The sequence below is a fragment of the Triticum urartu genome, chromosome 7 (genome assembly GCF_003073215.2).
Source record: "Triticum urartu cultivar G1812 chromosome 7, Tu2.1, whole genome shotgun sequence".
Lineage (NCBI taxonomy): Eukaryota > Viridiplantae > Streptophyta > Magnoliopsida > Poales > Poaceae > Triticum > Triticum urartu.
Window position 1 is genome coordinate 117,095,666 of NC_053028.1, and position 20,491 is coordinate 117,116,156.

The window sequence follows — 20,491 nt, forward strand, 5'->3', positions numbered from 1 at the left end:
AAGTATGGAGGTGGGTCAGACCTTGGGGAAGAAGATTAGAGCTAACCGAAGAGATGTGCCCATAGGTAGCTGCCCTAGATAGCAAGCGGGATAAGGCATCCGCAACGAAGTTGAACAAAATGGGCGAGGCAGGGTCACCTTGACGCAGATTTAGGCTGATGTCACCAAGTCACAGATTTTGATGGTACTCCCTCCGTTTCTTTTTACTCCACGTATAAAAATTCTCTGAAGTCAAACTTCATAAAGTTTGACCAAATTTGTAATTAAAAATATTAATATCTAATACTAAAGATATACAATATGAAAATTAATTCAATGATGCATCTAACGATATTGATTTAGTATTGTGAATGCTGATATTTCTTCCATAAACATAAAACATGGTTAAACTTTTACGAAGTTTGACTTCGAACAAATTGTATATGCTGAGTGGAAAGAAACAAATGGAGTATATGTTGGAGACAACAACAAATTTGGTTTGGTTATGACTTGCATAATTTAGTTGGCCAACAAAAAGGCAGAAGTATAAAAGATATAGAAACCTATCAACATAATGTTATTGATTAATGCTCATAAACCAGCACATCCGTATGTAAGCCTAAACAAACAAGCACTAACTGACGGATACTTACAAGAAGAAGAAAAACTAATGGATTAAAAAATTTGTTGGAGATCCTAGAGAAGATTTTCATTTTACTAACCTTCAAGCGTTTAGGAAATCTCATAAAGGGTAAGTCACAAATAATATATGCAAGGTTCATGTTATTTCTACAATTATACTAAAACATGGACTGCATCATCAAATATAATTAAACAGCAAGTCTGCTTGTATTTGCTCTCGCAAGAAACCAGGGTTTAGTAATGCGGGGGTTTGCACATCCTAAACAGTTTGGATAACCCTGTGTCCCCATTTTCCCATCAGGGTGGGATTGTGCTCACAACAAGCGTGGGTGCCAACGACTAGCAGGCATCACCACAAGCAGTCACAAATCGACAGGGCGCCACCTACGCCTAGCAATGTGTGTGCCATACCGCAGGTCTGCAAGTATTTGAGGAGGAGTGTCAGTGGCACACGAGGCCATAATAGGCAATACCTACAAAGCACATTAATTTGTGCTTTGATTTTTGGTTCACTAGTTATAATATCATGGAACGCAATCAAGAATTGTTTTTTTTCGTGTGCTATCAAGAATTGTTGATGAAATTAGACGGCCTCGGGGCACTGTCTTGTGAACTTTGCCTGAGTTGATGATTAGTGCCATTTCGACAAGTTGTGCTAAAAAGCAATCACATCTGAAGGCTCTAGTTTGCAACTGACCGGTCGCAAATTTTTGCCCTACTGTAAGGCCGGACGGTCCAATCCATCAAGTAACCAGCTTACATTTTGTCTTGCAACCCTCCTCTCTTATGCCTCTTCTTCCCATACTTATTGAACCAGAAGCCATACAAGTGCTGCTTCATCGAAGCCGGCATGATAATTTGGTGTGCAGCCCAACTGCAGCATGTTGGTCTAATGATGGACAAAGAACTGAAGCGCATAAAAAACGACTGAGCCAACATGGCAGGAGGATGAGTCTTGGAGCTAAGCACGATCGAGTGGATGTTGCAATTTGAGTTATCCATCAATAATTCCTGCTGCCTTCTATGCCTTTGTCTATCAAATTCAAACCTCTTTTGCCTAGAACCACGACAAATATTGCACGGAAATGAATTCTAAGGCAGAAGCAAACTAAGGAACGAGTTATTCCTAAGGGAAGCCTTGCTCCTTATAAAAGAGTTATGTGGTAGACATTGGTATGAAATTACTGGTCCTCTGGTAGGTCAATAGCTATGAATCCTTTGGTTATGAGCTCGCTCCTTTGGTAGGTTATAAGCCACTATGAGAGCTTTATCGATCTTTTAAATAAATTAACTTAGCCTTTTCAACCTATACATCTAGAAGTCACCTAGCAAAAAAACATTGTATTGTTACAAAGTTCACGAAAAATAAAGCCTGGCGGCTAACATTCCATCAACAAAGAGAAAACGCATGCTAAGTAGAACCAACATCGTTTAACAACTTATCATGCAGCGATCAAATGAACGCTAAATTGGGAGTCATGTGACATGCACTTCTCATTGTCTGTAAGACCACTACCCACTGGACATAAACTGAAACAGACATCAGCAATGGATGGTATTTATTCAGGAAAAAAGAGAGCAAACCTTACTGAACTTCCATACTTGATTACATGAATATCAACTCCCATACTGAAACTCTCTAAAGTCAAATAATTCGACGTCATATCATACACATTAGTTTTGAATAATTGGCAGGTATAAGATGTTCAACACAAACAACAAGCTACTTGCAGCAGCAATGCGCTAAGCTGGAACAAGGTAATTGATGAAAGCTTCCATGTTAGGAGCCAAAATTATCATGCCATCGCGCGTGGCCATTTCGTCGTCCTTGAATTGGTAATTGGTATGCGGGGGCATAGGTCACTCCAACGAAAGAATAGTGCGGGTCAGGGTCCCGTCCGGGTGTCTTGACAAAAACACTATAGTCATCAGTGAAGGACTCGGTGTCGTGGGTAAGGAAGGCGCCAAACCACACATTCTGAGCGACCGTGTACTGCGATCTCTGCCCTTTCCGTAAATCAGGACCGACTACTGTCATCTTGACTTGCCCATCATCATGCTCCTCAAATATGTGAAATGGGTAGTATATTGGATAAGATGGGCAACATCCTTAGAAAATGATAAGCAATTTTTGTTTGTAGGTAAGTTTTCAGACTGTGAGGGCTCCCCCGTGTAGTAGTGGCATGTTTCACCGGGGATGCAGTGCAGCCGAGTGATCTCCCCAGCAAGCAGCAGGAAATAGATTGCACTACTCACAGCATGCATGGTCCACCTTATCTACATGAATTAAACACGAAGTAACAAATTAGGAAACTACTATTTCTTAACAAAAGCTATTCTTCAGAAACCTCAGCACAACCAAGTGATCAACATATGATTTCCTTGGTCCCAACTTTAGAAACTAAAAAATATCAGAAGTGAATAGACACTGCATTTATATTAGCCAATTACGGAAGTTTTGAGTGCATAGTGCTTGAAAAGGTATGTATGGATATGTTCAAGAGAAGGCTTACTACCATGTGTATGCGTGTCTTGACTATTAAATCTGTTTGTTGTAACATCTGAAAGTTAACATAGTGATTGTTCATGTGAGCTGAGAGATAATTCAGTGTATCGTTTTCTGACAGGGGGCTCATATGCACAAGGATGCTAAATCCTTTGGATATTGGTGTGTGTTGTCATAGACTCAAACTCACAAGTTACAATAGAATTATAGCACAAAATTGGCTAAGCAGAGTCATACAACAATATAAGGCCATAAAAAACTTACTATGTTAGGCTGGTGTTGCCAAGTGAAAGATTTTGATGGCATATGTTGGACATAACCAACATTTTGGCTTGGTCATGACATGCATGATTTACTTGGCTGGCAAACAGGCAGCAGTATAAAAGATAGAGAAACCTCTCATCATAAGTTTATTGATTAATGCTCATAAATCAGCAGCTCCGCCTGCAAGGTTCAGAAAACCAGGACTAACTGACGGATTTTTCAACAAGAAAGATTAGATGGATTACAATATTTGTCAGAGAAGTTTTTCATTAGAAACATGTATGGGGTTAGGTAACCCCATAACCGTAAGTCATAATTTGTAAATGACATAGGCCAAGTCTGGGCCATGTTCATGTTATTTCTACAATTTATATTACTACATGGACTGCATCACCAAATATAAATAGCAAGTCTGCTTGTATTTTCTTGAGCAAGAAGTTAAGGTTTGGTACTACGGGGGTTTGCACATCCAAATGAGTTTGGATAACCCTGAGTCCCCGGTTGATCATTATTTGAGAATATCTTCAGTGTGCATTACTCGAAAATATTGACATGAATAATTTTCTGAATTAGCAGATGAACAGCAATTTTTAAACCGGGGAGTAACTGAGGGCAAGAAGTATAGAAGTCATTAGTGGCGAGTTTCATCTTTCCCCACAACCATTGGATGGAAAAGCATGAAATCGAATTAAATATTTTTGAAAGGTTCAGATTTGAGGACTAGCAACAATTTTCTAGCCAATAAAATGCTAAATTTGTTATCTTCGGTAGATTACACAGGTATAGCACATAAGAAGGATGTTGATGGTAACACTTCACAAGCACCCCATAAACCAAGCAATGATGCATCACTCACAGATATTGGCACATTTCCTGATCTAAATCAAACTAATTGCCATCAATTAATCTGAAACCCACTTCGCAAAATGGACTGCGCAGTTGCTTACAATCATTGAAACCTCGTGGACTAGTGTTTCTACCATTCTGGAAGCTCTAGTCCGAGTGGTCTAATCTAAGAGTGCAAAAGCCCAATGCGAGATCGAAAAATCTAGGTGAACGCCTAAAGCTACATCAAGGCAAGCTTACAGCAGTGTCAGAGCACAGAAATGGGGAGCACAACAAAGGACCCCATTTTCCCGTCGGGGCGACATTGTGCAAGCGACACGCTAGGGCACCCACGGTTAGCAGGCATCACCACAAGCAGTCACCAATCGACAAGGCGCCACCTACGGCTCAAAATGCATGTGTCGTACCGCAAATCTGCAGAGTATACGAGGAGGAATGTGAGAGCACGCAAGGCCATAATAGGCAATAGCTACAAAGCGCATTCATCGGTGCTCTAATTTTTGGTTCACTAGTTACAATATCAAGGAGCGCAATCAAGAATTGTTGAAGAAATTAAACGGCCTTGGGGCCCAGTCATGTAACTTTTCCCTGAGTTGTTGATTGGTCCTACTGTAAGGCTTTAAAGTGATGTCCATCGAGTGGCTATGCTGCTTGTTTCTCTTGGCCCTCATCTCCTTCTGCCTCTTCTCCTGGTGCTTATTGACCCATATGAGTGCTGGTTCATCTGAGATGGCATGCAAATGCGATGTATAGCACAAACTGCAGCATGTTGCTCCACTGTTAAGCACAGGGAGAGTGCTCGTAATGAACACATGAGCCGGCAGAGCAAGAGGAGGAGACTCGGAGCTAAGCACAAACGAGTGGGTGTTGTAATTCGATTTATCCATCAATAATTCCCGGTGCCTTCTATGCCTATGTCTATCGAATTCATTCCCTTTAGTGCGAAGACGTAACAAATAATGCACGAAATGGGTAAACCATGGAATGAGTTATTCCTTGGAAAGCCTTGCTCCTTATAAAATAGCTGTGTGACTAGACAGTGGCTTGAACTCATCAATAGCTAAGAATCATTTGGTTATGAGCTTGGTCCTTTGGTAGGTTAGCCACTATGAGAGCTTTATCGATCTTTTAAACAAATTTGATTAACATTTTCAACTTATACATCTAGATGTTGCACATAGCCAACCAACAAATTATAATTACAAAGTTCATGGAAAATAAAGTCCAACAACTTACATTCCATCATCAAAAGGAAACACGGGCTAAGTAGAACCAACATCACTTAGCAACTTATCATGCAGTGATCAACATCAACCATAATTTGGGAGTCACGTGGAGGATTCTATGTAAATGTAGGTAGTACATGCTTCTGTAGAGTGGCACTAGTTCATGTCACCAGTTCATGCTCTTTAGTTTGAAGTTAAAAAAGCCACCTACTGAACATAAACTACTCACAAGAAACAAGAGCAAACCATACTGAACTTCCATACATAACTAGAACACCATGATTGCATGAACAATAACTCCAATACTAGGGATCTTCCTCCTGCAGGTTCGTCTGTCCAACCACCTCTCCCTGCTTCCCCTGTTCGCCTTGTTTTACCTGCATTATCGGATGACCATTTGCTTCATATTATGTCTGATATTGGGGTGGCTGCTGAACCGGGTTTGGGCTCTCCCTCTCACCTACTTTCTGTCATTAGGGCGAATGAGGCAGCCCAGGCTGCCATTGCTAAAGCCGTGGAAGCTGCGTGTGTCGCTGGCCCTGCTGGGGTTCAGGGTCAGGCTGGGGCGGGTGGTGCGACAGATGGTTGTGGCCAGATGTCCTCACCCCCCGCTCAAGCTAAGAAAGGTCACTCCAAGCGCTCTAAGGCTTGTTTGGCCCCGTGCAGATCTAGCCTTCGTATTAAAAACCTTACCTTCAAATGAAAGCTCTATTCTGGAATATTCGTGGTTTCGGTGCTAGGGGGTGCCGAGACTAGATCCATGACTTAGTCTGTGGAGAACATATTGACATTTTAGGCTTGGTTGAAACATTTAAGGAATCCTTCTCTTCTCCTGAACTTTCGGCGGTGGCTGGTATGGACAGGTTCGACTGGCACTTTCTCCCTGCTTCGGGCCATTCTGAGGGTATCTTGATAGGGTCCAAGCGGGACGTTTTCGACTTCATTGCCTTTGATCATGGTATTTTTTGGGCTAGTTGTGTGGTCCATCACTGTCAGCTGAATACTCTATGGGAATTTATGGTGGTTTACGGCCCCACGGATCATTCGCTTCCCCCTCTTTTCTCGATGAACTTTCGAATAAGATTGAAGCGTGTACTATTCCTCTTCTTATTGGGGGTGACTTCAATTTGTTACGGACTCCGGCGGATAAGAATAATTCTAATTTTTCTTGGACTCTTGCCAATGCTTTTAATGATTTCATTAGTAGTTGTGCGCTCCGCGAGCTCCCTAGGGTGGGGGCGCGTTCACTTGGTCTAACCACCAGTCCTCTCCTGTCCGGTCGGTGCTAGATAGGGTTTTTGTTTCTGATAGGTGGGATTTGCTTTTCCCTCGTGCGCTGCTTAAAGCCAGGCCTGCGGTTGGCTCTAATCATGTCCCCCTGGTCGTTGACGCGGGCATCCTCTCCCTTGTGTCTCCCTCCCGTTTCTGGTTCGATGCCTCATGGCTTGTTGTGGAAGGCTTCTGTGAGATGATGGTTTCTAAGATCTCCAATCTTCTCTCTTCCCCTCGACGTTCCTTTGGCCCCATGGATGATTGGCACAAACTGTCATATGAGCTTCATAAATTCTTAAGGGGTTGGTCTCGGAATAGGGCTGCTGAGCTCCGTAGAGACAAAGATAGTCTTGAATCTCTGCTTCGGGATCTAGATCACTCTGCTGACGTGTCTGGTCTCTCCCCCTCTCAGTGGGCTACTCGCTATTCCCTGGAAGACGCATTGAAGTTGCTGCACCAGCAGTCGGAAATTTACTGGCGTCAGCGAGGTGCCCTTAATTGGACATTGAAGGGTGATGCCATGACGGCCTATTTCTTTGCGATCGCTAATGGCAGACGACGTCGATGCTTCATTGACAGTTTGATGATTGACGGCATCAGAACCTCGGACCAGTCCCTCATTATGAGCCACATCGTTGGTTTTTATTCCAATCTGCTCGGCTCTAAGCCGGACCCTGGTCTTGCCCTCTCTTCCGACTTCTGGGATGTGGGTTGTAGGATCTCTCCAGACGAAAACATGGAACTGTTGGTCCCTTTTTCCGACGAGGAGATTTGGATGGTGATCAGTTCGGCTAACCCGAACGCTGCCTCGGGGCCTGATGGGTTTTCGATCCCCTTCTTTAAGAAATTTTGGCCGCAGTTGCGGAATCTCATATGCAATATTATACAAGGGTTCTGGTTGGGAACGGTGGACATTTCTCGCCTCAACTACGCTGTCATTACTCTTATACCGAAAGTCAAGGGAGCAGACTTGATTTCACAATTTAGGCCTATTGCCCTTATCAATAATTTCACCAAGTTTCCTGCCAAAGGGCTAGCCACTCGCCTCTCCCCCATTGCCCATCGGACCATTAGCCCGTTTCAGTCGGCTTTTATTAAGGGTCGTTTCATTTTGAACGGGGTTCTTTGCCTTCATGAAATTGTTCATGACCTCAAGATTCGCAATTCGAAAGCGGTGATTCTTAAACTAGATTTTGAGAAGGCTTATGATTCCGTGAGTTGGCCTTTTCTGCGTAGGGTTCTATTGGCTAAAGGTTTTGACGGACCCCTTGTTCATAGAATCATGCGGTTGGTCTCGGGAGGCCACACTGCCATCAATGTTAATGGTCAGGTTAGCAAGTTCTTTGCCAATGGTAGGGGCCTGCGGCAAGGTGACCCTGCCTCGCCCATTTTGTTCAACTTCATTGCGGATGCCTTATCCCGCTTGCTATCTAGGGCAGCTACCTATGGGCACATCTCTTCGGTTAGCTCTAATCTTCTTCCCCAAGGTCTGACCCACCTCCAATACGCGGACGACACTATTATTATGGTTGAGCTGAACGATGCCTGCCTTGCACACCTCAAGTTTATCTTACTTTGCTTTGAGGCGATGTCGGGCCTTAAGATTAATTTTGCCAAGAGTGAAGAGATTGTTACTGGTGTGGACGAATCGGAAGCTGTGCGTGTGGCACATCTTCTCAATTGTAAGTTGGGGTCCTTTCCGTTCAAATACTTGGGCTTGCCTATATCCCCGGACGTGTTTCATGCCAAAGATTTTGCCCCGGTGGTCACAAAGGTGGGAAACAGGGTTCTTCCCTGGCGGGGTAGATATAATACTAATGCGGGTAAAGTGGCTTTAATTAATGCTTGTCTTTCCTCCCTCCCCATGTTCTTGATGGGATTCTATCTCTTGTTGGCTTGGATTCATGCAGGTTTTGATAAACACCGTGGGGCTTTCTATTGGAACATGGCGGACAGTCGCCGCAAATACCGCTTTGTTAAGTGGAACTTGATGTGTAGGCCCAAAAACCTTGGGGGGGGGGGAGGGGTAGGGATCCTTAATACTTCCATCATGAACCAATGCTTGATGATCAAATGGTGGTGGAAGATTATGAGTGCTGAGGATCAGCCCCTCTGGCTGTCGATTCTTCAGGCTAAATATTTCCCGTCCTCCAGCCCGATGTTTGCTCAGTCGCGTGGTGGCTCTCAGTTTTGGAAGTCCTTGGTCAAAGTTAGACATGTGTTCCAATCTTTTGTTAAGTTTGTTGTTGGGGGTGGCTCCTCGATTAGGTTTTGGCTTGATTGGTGGTGCGGAGACTCACCCCTCTCGGTGTCCTTCCCCACCCTTTTCTCTTATTGTTCTGATCCTAGCATTTCTATTGCGGAGTTGGCTACCCAGGGGTGGAACTTGGTCTTCCGCCGCTCCCTGTCGCCTGTAGAGTTTGAAGACTGGCAACATCTTACTGCCTTCTTCCCATCGCTCTCGACGAATAGGGATTCGGTAGTCTGGCCGTTGTCTGCCTCTGGGCGCTTCTCTGTTAAGTCGCTTTATTCTAGGCTTGTTGGTGGCACGCCCACTAATCGGTTTTCCCAGATCCGGAAGGCCCGTATTCCTCCCAAAATCAAGATTTTCTTGTGGCAAGCTTTCAGAGGCCGGTTGCCCTCGGCTGATCAAATTCGTAAGAGAAATGGGCCGGGCTCCTAGTTCTGTGCTTTGTGCGGTGCTGCGGAGGACACGGACCATACTTTTTTCCATTGTGCCCTGGCAAAACTCATTTGGAGCTGCGTTAGGGAGTGGCTTCTTGTCTCTTGGGCCCCTGGCTCCTTCTCCGAGTTGCGCAGCTAGGCTGACAATCTTTCGGGTGTATCTAGACGTATCTTTTGGGTGGGCCTGGGTGCTTTTTGCTGGTCCCTTTGGACGACTAGGAACAAATTTACTATTGAACGTGTGTTTCTGGCTAAACCTGCTAACTGCTTGTTTAAATCATGTGCTTTCATGCAGCAGTGGAAATCATTGACTAAGGTCAATGACCAACAGGCGCTCTCTCTGCTGATCTCCAAAGTCCGGGCTACGGCATCCCAGTTATGCAGACAGGAGCGGGATGTTTAAGTGCTTCTTTTGGTTCGGGTGCTTTACCTTCAGTTGGTCATTCTCTTCCGGCCTGCGTGCCGTGTACTGGCGAGGGTGCCATGTACCTGACTGTCTTTTCTTCCGTCTCGCCCGTCGTTGGGGCCTGGGTGTTGTTTGGTACTTCTCTGTGATGTGGTTGTTACTTGCCTTATGGCTTTATTTATAAAGTCGGGCGTATGCCTTTTCTCTAAAAAAAATAACTCCAATACTAAGGTACTCTCTAAAGTCAAATAATTGGACATCATATCACACGCAGCAATTGCAGAGGCCGGGGCCTGACCCCTTTTCAAAAAAGAAAAAAACTTGCAGCAGCAATGCACTAAGCCAGAACAAGGTAATTGATGAAATCTTCCGTGTTAGGAGCCAAAGTTTTCATGCCGAGTTTTCATGCCGTCACGTGTGGCCATTTCATCGTCCTCAAACTGATACGCCGGGGCGCAGGTCACTCCAACGAAAGAATAGTGCAGGTCAGGGTCCCGTCCGGATGTCTTGACAAAAACACGGCCATCATCAGTGAAGTATTCGATGTCTTGGGTCAGGAAGGTGCCAAACCACACATTCGGAGGGACCGTCTACTGTGGTCTCTGCCCTTTCGGTAGATCGAGACAGACTACTGTCATCTTGACTTCCTCATCATCGTCCACCTCAAATACATGAAATGGGTATTATTGGATAGATGGACAGTATGCTTACAGAATGCCCCGAGCGCAACGGCGTCCTCGGGGTCTGCTCTCTTGAGGTGCAAAATCGCGGCCTCCTCCTCAAGCTCCTCCATCGGCTACACCAACTGCAACAATCTGCTTGGGCGGTTTGGTTCTGGCGGGAGTTTCAGGGGTGCGAGGACAAACGTGCACTTCTTACGGCTGTCTGGCACCCTGTCTCACAGCTGAGCCCCCCTGTACAGTACAGGGACGTCACCACGGTGGAGCTTGGGGACGGCAGAAAAACCTCCTTCTGGTCGGACTCCTGGAGCAGCGGTGGATGGACCGCTTCGGCTCAAGTTCCCAACACTCTACTCCCATGCCACTGATTTTTTCGCCTCCGTCAGCAAGTTCCTTTCTTCCGAGCTTCGTTCCTGCTTTGCACCCAGGCTATCGTCGGTGGCTGAAGAAGAGTTCAAATGCCTCGCGGCAGCCATCCCCCAGCAGCCGTTTCCTGGCGCTGAAGACTGCCGGGTGCTGAGATCCAGCATTGACAGGCAGCAAAGCCTTCACATCCTCTGTTTACAAGCTGATCACCTACTCTGGGTGTGACGGCGTGGCGTTCCGGCTGATGCGCCCGAACTTGCGGTGCCTCAACGCTGTTGTGATCTCAAAACTTGGGCCTTCCATTCAAAACCTGATGCCAGGGCCTCGATCCTGTCCTGGGTGCCGTTCCCGTTCATACATGCTCTGTGCGTCTAGCTTATGGAGCTGCCTCTGAACCTCTCTACCCTGTCTCTGTACCTCCCCATTTTGTGTAGTTCAGCTTCAACTTGTTTGCCTAGTTGCATACATGGTGCTTGAAAAAGTATTTATGGATAGGTTCAAGATAAGGCTTACAACCATAGGTTTGAGTGTCTCTCCTATTCAGTCTGTTTGTTGTAACATCTGAAAGTTAAGGGTGATGGCTCATGTGATCTGAGAGATAATTCAATGTCTCTTTGTTCTGACAGTGGGGCTCATAGGCACAAGGATGACAAATCCTTTGAATGTTTATGTGTCTTGTCATAGCCCCAAACTCACAAGTTAAAGCAAAATTATACCACAAAATTGGCTAAGAAGAGTTGTATGACAACACAGGACCATAAATAATTTAATGTTTTAGGCTGATGTCACCAAGTCATAGGTTTTGATGGTACTCCCTCCGTTTCTTTTTACTCCACGTATAAGAATTCTCCAAAGTCAAACTTCATAAAGTTTGAACAAATTTATATTAAAAAGTATCAACACCTACAATATTAAAGTTATACAATATGAAAATTAACTCCATGATGCATCTAATGATATTGATTTCATATTGTGAATGTTGATTTTTTTTTTCTAACAACATGGTCAAACTTTTACAAAGTTTGACTTCGAACAAATCTTATATGCTAAGTAAAAAGAAACATAGGGAGTATATGTTGGAGACAACAAACATTTTGGTTTGGTTATGACATGCATAATTTACTTCGCCAGCAAAAATGCAGAAGTATAAAAGATATAGAAACCTCTCAACATAATTTTATTGATTAATGCTCATAAACCAGCAGATCCGCGTGCAAGCTTCAGAAAAACAAGCACTAACTGATGGATACTTACAAGAAAAAAAACTAATGGATTAAAAATATTTGTTGGAGATCCTAGAGAGAAGATTTTCATTTTACAAACCTGTCATTTGTGACTTACCATTGATGAGAATTCCTAAATGCTCCACATGCGCGGGCACCCACGGTTAGCAGGCATCACCACAAGCAGTCACAAATCGACAGGGTGCCACCTACGGCTAGCAACGTCTGTGCCGTTTTGCAAGTCTGCAAGTATTCGAGGAGGAGTGTCAGAGCACACGAGGCAATACTAGGCAATAGCTACAAAGTGCATTAATCGGTGCTTTGATTTTTTGGTTCACTAGTTATAACATCATGGAACGCGATCAAGAATTGTTGATGAAATTAGACGGCCTTGGGGCCAGTCTTGTAACTTTTGCCTGAGTTAGTGATTGGTGCCATTCCGACAAGTCAGGCTAAAAAGCAAACAAATCTGGAGGCTCTACTTTAAAACAGACTGATCGCAAATTTGTTGCCCTGCTGTAAGGCTGAATGATTAAATCCATCAAGCCATGTTGCATTTTGTCTGGCAGCCCCCCTCTCTCATGCCTCTTCCCCCCATACTTACTGAACCAGAAGCAATGCGAGTGCTGGTACATTAAAGATGGCATGATAATGTGGTGCGTAGCCCAACTACAGCATGTTGGTCTAATGGCATGTACAAAGATATAGACGAAGGATCTGAGTGCTGGTACATAAAAAATGACTGCGCCGTCCGGCCCGGGGGATGAGGCTCGGAGCTAAGCACGACTGAGTGGATGTTGCAATTCGAGTTATTCATCAAAAATTCCCGGTGCCTTCTATGCCCATGTCTATCAAATTCAAATGCCTTTAGCAAAGAGGCATGACAAATATTGCACGAAATGGAATTCTAAGGCAGAAGTAAACTGAGGAACGAGTTATTCCTTAGGGAAGACTTGCTCCTTATAAAAGAGTTATGCGGTAGACAGTGGTATGAAATTATTGGTCCTCTGGTAGGTCAATAGCTATGAATCCTTAGGTTACGAGCTTGCTCCTTTGGTAGGTTATAAGCCACTATAAGAGCTTTATCGATGTTTTAAACACATTTTTCTTAGCCTTTTCAACCTATACATCTAGACGATGTACCTACCAAAAAAAAACAATGTATTATTACAAAGTTCATGAAAAATAAAGACTAACAACTAGCATTCCATCACCAAAGAGAAAACACAGGCTAAGTAGAACCAACATCGCTTAACAACTTATCATGCAGCGATCAAATGAACGCTAAATTGGGAGTCACGTGAATGATTCCATTCAAATCTTGGTAGTTTATCCTTATGTCTGTTGTTATGAGCGTCACTAGTTCATGCACTTCTCATTATTGATAAGAACGACACTCACCAGGCATAAACAGAACGACAGAAACACATATCACCAGTGGATGGTATTTATTCATGAAAAAAGAGCAAACCTTACTGAACTTCCATACTTGATTACATGAGTATCAACTTCCATACTGAACTACTCTCTAAAGTCAAATAATTGAAACCCATACACATTAGTTTTCAATAACTAGCAGATAGAAGATGTTCACCACAAACAACAACCTACTTGCAGCAGCAATGCACTAAGCTGGAACAAGGTAATTGATGAAAGCTTCCGCGTTAGGAGCCAAAGCTTTCATGCCATCGCGTGTGGCCATTTCATCGTCCTCGAATCTGTATGCCGGGGCACAGGTCACTCCAACGAAAGAATAGTGCAGGTCAGGGTCCCGTCCAGGTGTCTTGACAAAAACACTGCCGTCATCAGTGAAGGACTCGATGTCGTGGGTCAGGAAGGCGCCAAACCACACATTCGGAGGGACCGTGTACTGCGGTCTCTGCCCTTTCCGTAGATCGGGACCGACTACTGTCATCTTGACTTGCCCATCATCATGCACCTCAAATACCTGAAATGGGTATTATATTGGATAAGATGGGCAGCATACTTAGAAAATGATCAGCAACTTTGTTTTGCGCTAAGTTTGCAGACCGTGAGGGGCTCCCCCATGTAGTAGTGCCATGCCTCAGCGCAAGGGATGCGGTGCAGCCGAGCGATCTCCCCAGCAGGCAGCAGGAAATAGATTGCACTACTCACAGCACGGTCCACCTTATCTAGAAGAATTAAACACGAAGTAACAAATTAGGAAAGACCTATTGCTTAACAGAAGCTATTCTTCAGAAACCTCAGCACATCCAACTGATCAACTTATGAGTTTCCTTGTTACCAACTTTAGAAACTAACACATATCAGAAACGACTAGACATTGCACTTATATTAGCCAATTACGGAAGTTTTGAGTGCATGGTGCTTGTAAAAAGTATTTAAGGATACGCAGCAGATAAGGCTTACTACCATAGGTACGAGTGTCTCAGTTATTCAGTTTGTTTGATAGTTTGTTTGTTCTAACATCTGAAAGTTAATGTAGTGATGGCTCAGGTGAGCTAACAGATTGTCTCGTTATTCCGACAAGAGGGTTCATAGGCACAAGGATGCAAAATCCTTTGAATGTTGATGTGTGTTGTCATAGCCCCAAACTGACAAGTCACAGCAGAATTATAGCACAAATTTGGCTAAGCTGAGTTGTATAACAATAGAAGACCATAAAAGAACAATTTAATGTGCTAGGATGATGTCACCAAGTCACAGGTTTTGGATGGTATATGTTTGAGACAACCAACACTTTGGCTTGGTTATGACATGCATAATTTAGTTGGCTGGCAAAAAGGCAGAACAGTAAAGGATAAATGAACCTTTCAACATAATTTATTGATTTATTCATGCTCATAAATAAGCAGATCCACACGCAAGGTTCAGAAAACTAGCAATGACTGACAGATTTTTTCAACAAGAAAATCTGATGGATTAAAATATATGTTGGAGATCCAAGAGAAGGCTTTTAATTTACAAACCTTTCGAGCGGTTACGAAATCTCATAAACGGTAAGACGTAAATGTCATATGCCAAGTCTGGGCCATGTTCATGTTATTTCCACAATTATTCTAAAACATGGACAGCATCACCTAATATAAATAACAAGTCTGCTTGTATTTTTTTCTAGCAAGAAGTCAGGGTTTAGAAATACGGGGGTTTGCACATCCCGAACAGTTTTTATAACCCCAAGTCCCTTAGTGCTAACTACTTCACTTTCTCCACTAAAAACAACCACTACGGTTTCTAACACTAGCTATAGTGCAGGTACAAAGCATGCTCGACTAACATAAAACAAACATGCAAAATTAATTGTCTTGAAATTTACAAACGTATTTTCTTCTTCGTGCATTTATTCTTACTACCTTGAATTTTTGATGTGCAAGAAGACATCAAAATCCATGAAGTTACAGACACAAATTTGTAAGTACACGCATTGCTCATTGCTTGAGAGCGTCAATGCGCAAAACTCAGGAAACAATGACATAAAATATTTTTCTGAATTAGAAAATAGCACATGAACAACAAACTTTCTAAGCATGAGAAACAATGAATTTCTTCAAACCAAATCAGAGAGTAAATAAGATGCAATAAGTACATGAGCGATTGGGGGAAGAGTCTAATCTTTGTCCGCAACCATTGGGGTGGAGAATAGTGAAATCAAATCAAACATTTCGGACGGATCGGATTTGAGAATTAGCAGCAATTTTAATAGCCAAACAAAATGCTGGCCTTTTTATCTTCAGTGGATTATCCGGGCACCGCTTCAACCACGGAACAATGCAACGCTCACCAGCAATGGTGCTGTTTCCTGATCTATATCGAACTAGAAGTAATTAACATCACTTAACCGAGCCCCAGCTCACAAAACGGAGTGCGGCTAGTACTAAGGAAAACTGAAGAGCTACTGCAACTAGCTAGCGCTTCTACAATTCTCCGAGTGGTCTAGTCGAAGATCCCACCGCGAGATCAAGAAATCTAGGCGAATGCAGTGAGTAATCCGAGGCGAAGCTTACACACATTGGGGCGGGAGCGCGGACTTGGGGAGCGTGAGGGAGGGGTCGCGGAAGGTCTCCAGGTAGAAGCCGCCGTGGGGGTGGCGGTGCAGCTCCAGCGCCGCGACCACCTCCGCCGCCGTCTTCTTCTCCGTGCTCGACAGCGCCATGGATCCCGCTTCGCCTCCCCGGTCTGGTGGTGCCTTTCCCTTCCAGCCTCTTACGGCTCCTATCCGGTCTCCTGAACCAATCCGGGCCGTCGAGCGCGATAGATGGCCCAGCAACCAACGGCTCGTATCGCTCCACGCCGCGCACAAGGCACCTTACCTGGCTCGGCCGGTCGGGCTCACGCACGCGCACAACGGAGACCCACCCACCCACGAACCCGTCACCACCACCGCCACCGCCCTGACCCCCACGCGCGGCGGCGCCGCCCCGCTCGCCACCGGCGACCATGGCCCTGGCGGCCATCTTCGTCTTCCTTCTCGTCTGCGCGGTGCACGTGCTCGAGAGCATGCTCGATCTCGCCAAGAAGGTCAGCGACACGGAAGCTCTCTCTCTCTCTCCTTCTTTCCCCCCGATGAATTTGGCGCCGATCCCCCCCGGAGAATTCGGTCTCTGTGGAAGAGTAGGATCGATTTCGTGGCGAATTGAGGAGGATTGGTGGATCTGCTGCATTGCGCGATTTCGACTGCTATGTTCAGGTAATCTTGTCCTGATCGGTTCATGTGTTGCAGAGGGGATCAGTGAGCGATGAGCAGGTCAAACTACGGGTGGCAATCACGCAGCTTCTCAAGGAGTCCAGTGCACTGTCAACGTAGGCGATTTCTTTACCGGCACCCTCTCCTCTGTCTTCTGATTTGGTGATTCTGATAGAGTTGTTCTTCAGAACTTTATGTTTTGCAATGTCATCGATTCCTTCCCTGTTCTTGTTGCAGGCCCTCGACGTTTGCGCAGGCCGCAAAGCTCAAGAGGCTGGCTGCTGCTAAAGAGAAGGATCTAGCCAAATGTAAGAGTTGAATTCTTGGCTGCCTACATTGAAACATTTAGTTCCCTTAACATTTGGGTGTGGTTGTGATCTTTCTTCTCATATTAGCCGATTACCAAAATTATATTTCTTTGGGACGAAAACCCTCCACCGGTATTGATATCAAAGCAAATCTCATCCATCAGTATGCAGCACACAAATAAGCTTCTTTCTATTTTGCAGTGCAACAGTCGGACATTAAGGGGAAGCAGTCTCAACATGAGAAATATGGCAAAGTTCTGAAGGCTACCAAGGTGCTTCATGATTTTAGTTTTTGTTCTCTGTTGTATTTGACATTTATACCCTCAGGAGTGTCTCATGAAATTGATCTGGTGGTAGGTCCTAGTCTATGGTTTGCTCGTTCTGTCGTTTTGGAGTGCACCTGTAGCTACCGTCCCCAACCATCTTCTACAGCCCTTCGGTATGTTAATGCCACTTATCACTTTGTTAGCTTGTCCAAAGCCTCATTGACTGCCTAATGTCTGTTCATTGTGCTTTAAATTGCCAGGTCTGCTCACTTTGTTAATGCCACTTGTCACTTAACTTGTTCCAAACCCAAAGCCTCATTAGCTGCCTGATGTCTGCTCATTGTGCTTTAAATTGCCAGGCTTGCTCATCGTGATATATAGTATATCATTTTAGAATGTGTACACTCGACATTTTGAAACATTGAGAGCTCATATAAATGAGAACTGGGTGTCAACCAGTTGGCTAGGCCAGATCAGGAGCAGGCTGAACTGCTCGCAGCCCGCTAACTCACGTTCGAGGCTCAACCTCGGTGCTCGCCTTTCTTCTTACTAGTAAATGCGCATGTGCAACGCAACACACGTTAATATTTAGGCAATATATTAATTGCACGCGGATATTAGGTATTCTATTATTTGTGTGTTAATCCTGTGATTAGTGCAATATTTGGTATGATATTAGTTGCATGTTAAACACGTTTAACGCTCACCATTGGAGCAGTATAGGTCGTTGGATTGACTTAGTTCGATGGCCGAGATCAGTTGGATCTGCCCCTTTGGGTCTTTTTATATTGGTATAGATAGATTACAAAAATGCCACCGAGGGCTAGTCCTGGTTGGTCAAAGTTTTTTCAGAGAACTGGGTGTTGACCAGTTGGCAAGCTGGAGCATGCTGAAGTGTTGACAGCCCTCCGACCTGCGTTTGAGGCTCAGCTTCCGCTGGGTTGGTGCTCGCCTTTCTTCTTACAAAAATGCCACCAAGGCTAGTCCTGTTTATTTTTTCTTGAGAGCTCATACAAACACAAGTTTTAGAGTTTGTCATATTCAAGTACTGACATCTCTGTATTTGAAAAAGTAATAGCCAGAGGTGTGTACAGAGATAGACTGTCGATGTCATAAGCAAAGTGGGCAAAAGCTAGAGTGGCAAAAACAAAGTTTTACCCAAAGTAGTGGTGTAGTGATTTCCAATAAAGTAATTCATCAACCAGATACTCCCTCCAGCTCCACCGAATACAATTAGACAAACTGCCAAATTACCATATCATTCTATCCGTTTTCAGATCATTAATATGTATAATTGCATTTATATTTGGTATACAATAATATTTGACTGTAAGATCATTGAATGTTGACATACTTTCAACTTCTCTAAAGGCAACATACTTTCGAGTTGGATGTTTGTTCTTGTTTACTCTCTGGGAACGAAACTGGTTTTCATGGACACACTATACGTGTAACCATGAAGATGTATCTGCCGGAAAAACACATCATCAAGGCATTAAGAAGTTGATGATTTTGAATTATTTACAGGAAGGATGTTCTCCTGGAAAGGCGTCGATGCTGCTACAGGACGTGTCGTGGTAAGCATAATCAAAGTTTAGCCTAAGGTTCTCCTTTGCACAGGACAAGTTTGGTTTTATCACAATGCTAAAAATATTCTCCTGGAATACATGAATAGGAATTTCCTTTTGGGGATACACCCTACTGTGTACATACATAAACTTGCAGGATTGGCAAATACAGTGTGCGGGTGTCTTATTTCATGCTTCCTTTAATCGTTTGCTCCCAAATATCTTGAATGCACATGTTTGGAAAAGATTATCCAAATGTCCTAGCTAATTTGCTGGATATTTTCACAGGAATTAACACAAAAGTTACGCTGTTCTATGTTCTCTAATACCCCTCGTGTTTGTGTTTCTGTTGCAGGTTGGAATTATGCCATGGCTATTTTTGACCTCTCGTGTCAGCAAATTATTGTCCCAAAAACTCGCCCCCATGTTTCTGCACTAGTAGCTCCTTCTGATGAAGTAAATGCTGTTGGAGCTTTCATCTTCTCTCACACATTTTTGTACTTATGACTTTTCTGTCTGATGGTACATCTGCAGCACCATTGTTTCAGATGCTCTCACTTTCTGTAAAAATGTTGTGCTTAATTATCTGACCTACTGATACCTATGGAGGTGTTTGATATCTGGATGCAGTCATGTTTACGGTGCAAGCAGGTCCTTTCCCCCCTCAAGATTACTGCAGTGAGCCTCAAATTTTTGGCCCTGCAATGATGTTCTATGGATTTGATTGGACGAATATGCTTTCAAAATTAGTCTTTTTGGAGCACCGTTTTTGTTCTTTTTTTCGCCCGGAGCATTAGGAATGTTTTTTTCTTTGCAAAATTGTTCACGCCTGTAGAACATTCAACAATGTTTGTTGTTAAAAAAATCCAGACTATTTTGATTTTTTACTGTTCACAACTCCTGAGCATTTGAGCTCAAGAGTTTGACTTAACGTCCTAATTTAATAGGTTTCGCTAGGACGAGCCTTTGACCACCAATCACTCTATAATGTTGTACGTTACGTGACACAAAATTGATGTCGTCAGATTTGTATTCGGAGTACTTATTTGTGCCACTGATTTTGTATCACGAAAGCTACAAATTGGTCGTTCAATTGTTTTTCAAAGACTTGTCTCAGTGAAATCTAATCCGTGAGTAATTCGAAATGGATGGATTGGTCCAGAGTACATGTCGAGTTTTCCGTTTTAGTTGGGCTTGACCAGTCTGTTTTTTTTTACGGATGAGTCTGGTTCAAATTGCAGGGCCAGCTTCCTGTCCCATAATCAGAAACAAAATTCCTAAACGCTGACTGACGCGTGCGCGCTCTCCCGAACGCTGGAGCGGCCGCACGACGACCGTCCATCAGAAACAAGGACACCACATGTGGAGGAGAGAATCCGACCGAAGCGCGGTGCCTTTTGTCGTTTTGGAATTTTGGAAATGCCCCCCTCCGGTTCTTCCCCATCTCCCATTCCCCTCTCTCATGCTTTCCACGAGGCCTCTGCTTTCCACACCGGGCGATAGAATCCAGCAATCCCTAGCCGCCAGAATTCGACGCACCATAGCCGGGGAGAGTCCACCGCCGACGGGGAAAGCCTCTCCGGTTGGA

General features: G+C 44.1%; 2 protein-coding genes across 2 annotated transcripts; one reads left to right on the forward strand and one right to left on the reverse strand.

Annotated features, from left to right (window-relative positions):
• Nucleotides 1-13,516: 13,516 nt before the first annotated feature.
• On the reverse strand, nt 13,517-16,277 carry LOC125526058. Its single transcript, XM_048691085.1, has 3 exons — nt 16,086-16,277; nt 14,127-14,248; nt 13,517-14,043 (listed from the first exon to the last, which is right to left on the reverse strand). The coding sequence occupies exons 1-3, from the start codon at nt 16,228-16,230 to the stop codon at nt 13,723-13,725; spliced, it is 588 nt and encodes a 195-aa protein (XP_048547042.1). The 5' UTR covers nt 16,231-16,277; the 3' UTR covers nt 13,517-13,722.
• Nucleotides 16,278-16,364: 87 nt separating this feature from the next.
• Nucleotides 16,365-19,522, forward strand: LOC125526059 (protein GET1). The gene is made up of 7 exons (XM_048691086.1): nt 16,365-16,595; nt 16,798-16,877; nt 16,999-17,069; nt 17,271-17,341; nt 17,427-17,508; nt 18,863-18,912; nt 19,259-19,522. The coding sequence occupies exons 1-7, from the start codon at nt 16,515-16,517 to the stop codon at nt 19,340-19,342; spliced, it is 519 nt and encodes a 172-aa protein (XP_048547043.1). The 5' UTR covers nt 16,365-16,514; the 3' UTR covers nt 19,343-19,522.
• Nucleotides 19,523-20,491: the final 969 nt, after the last annotated feature.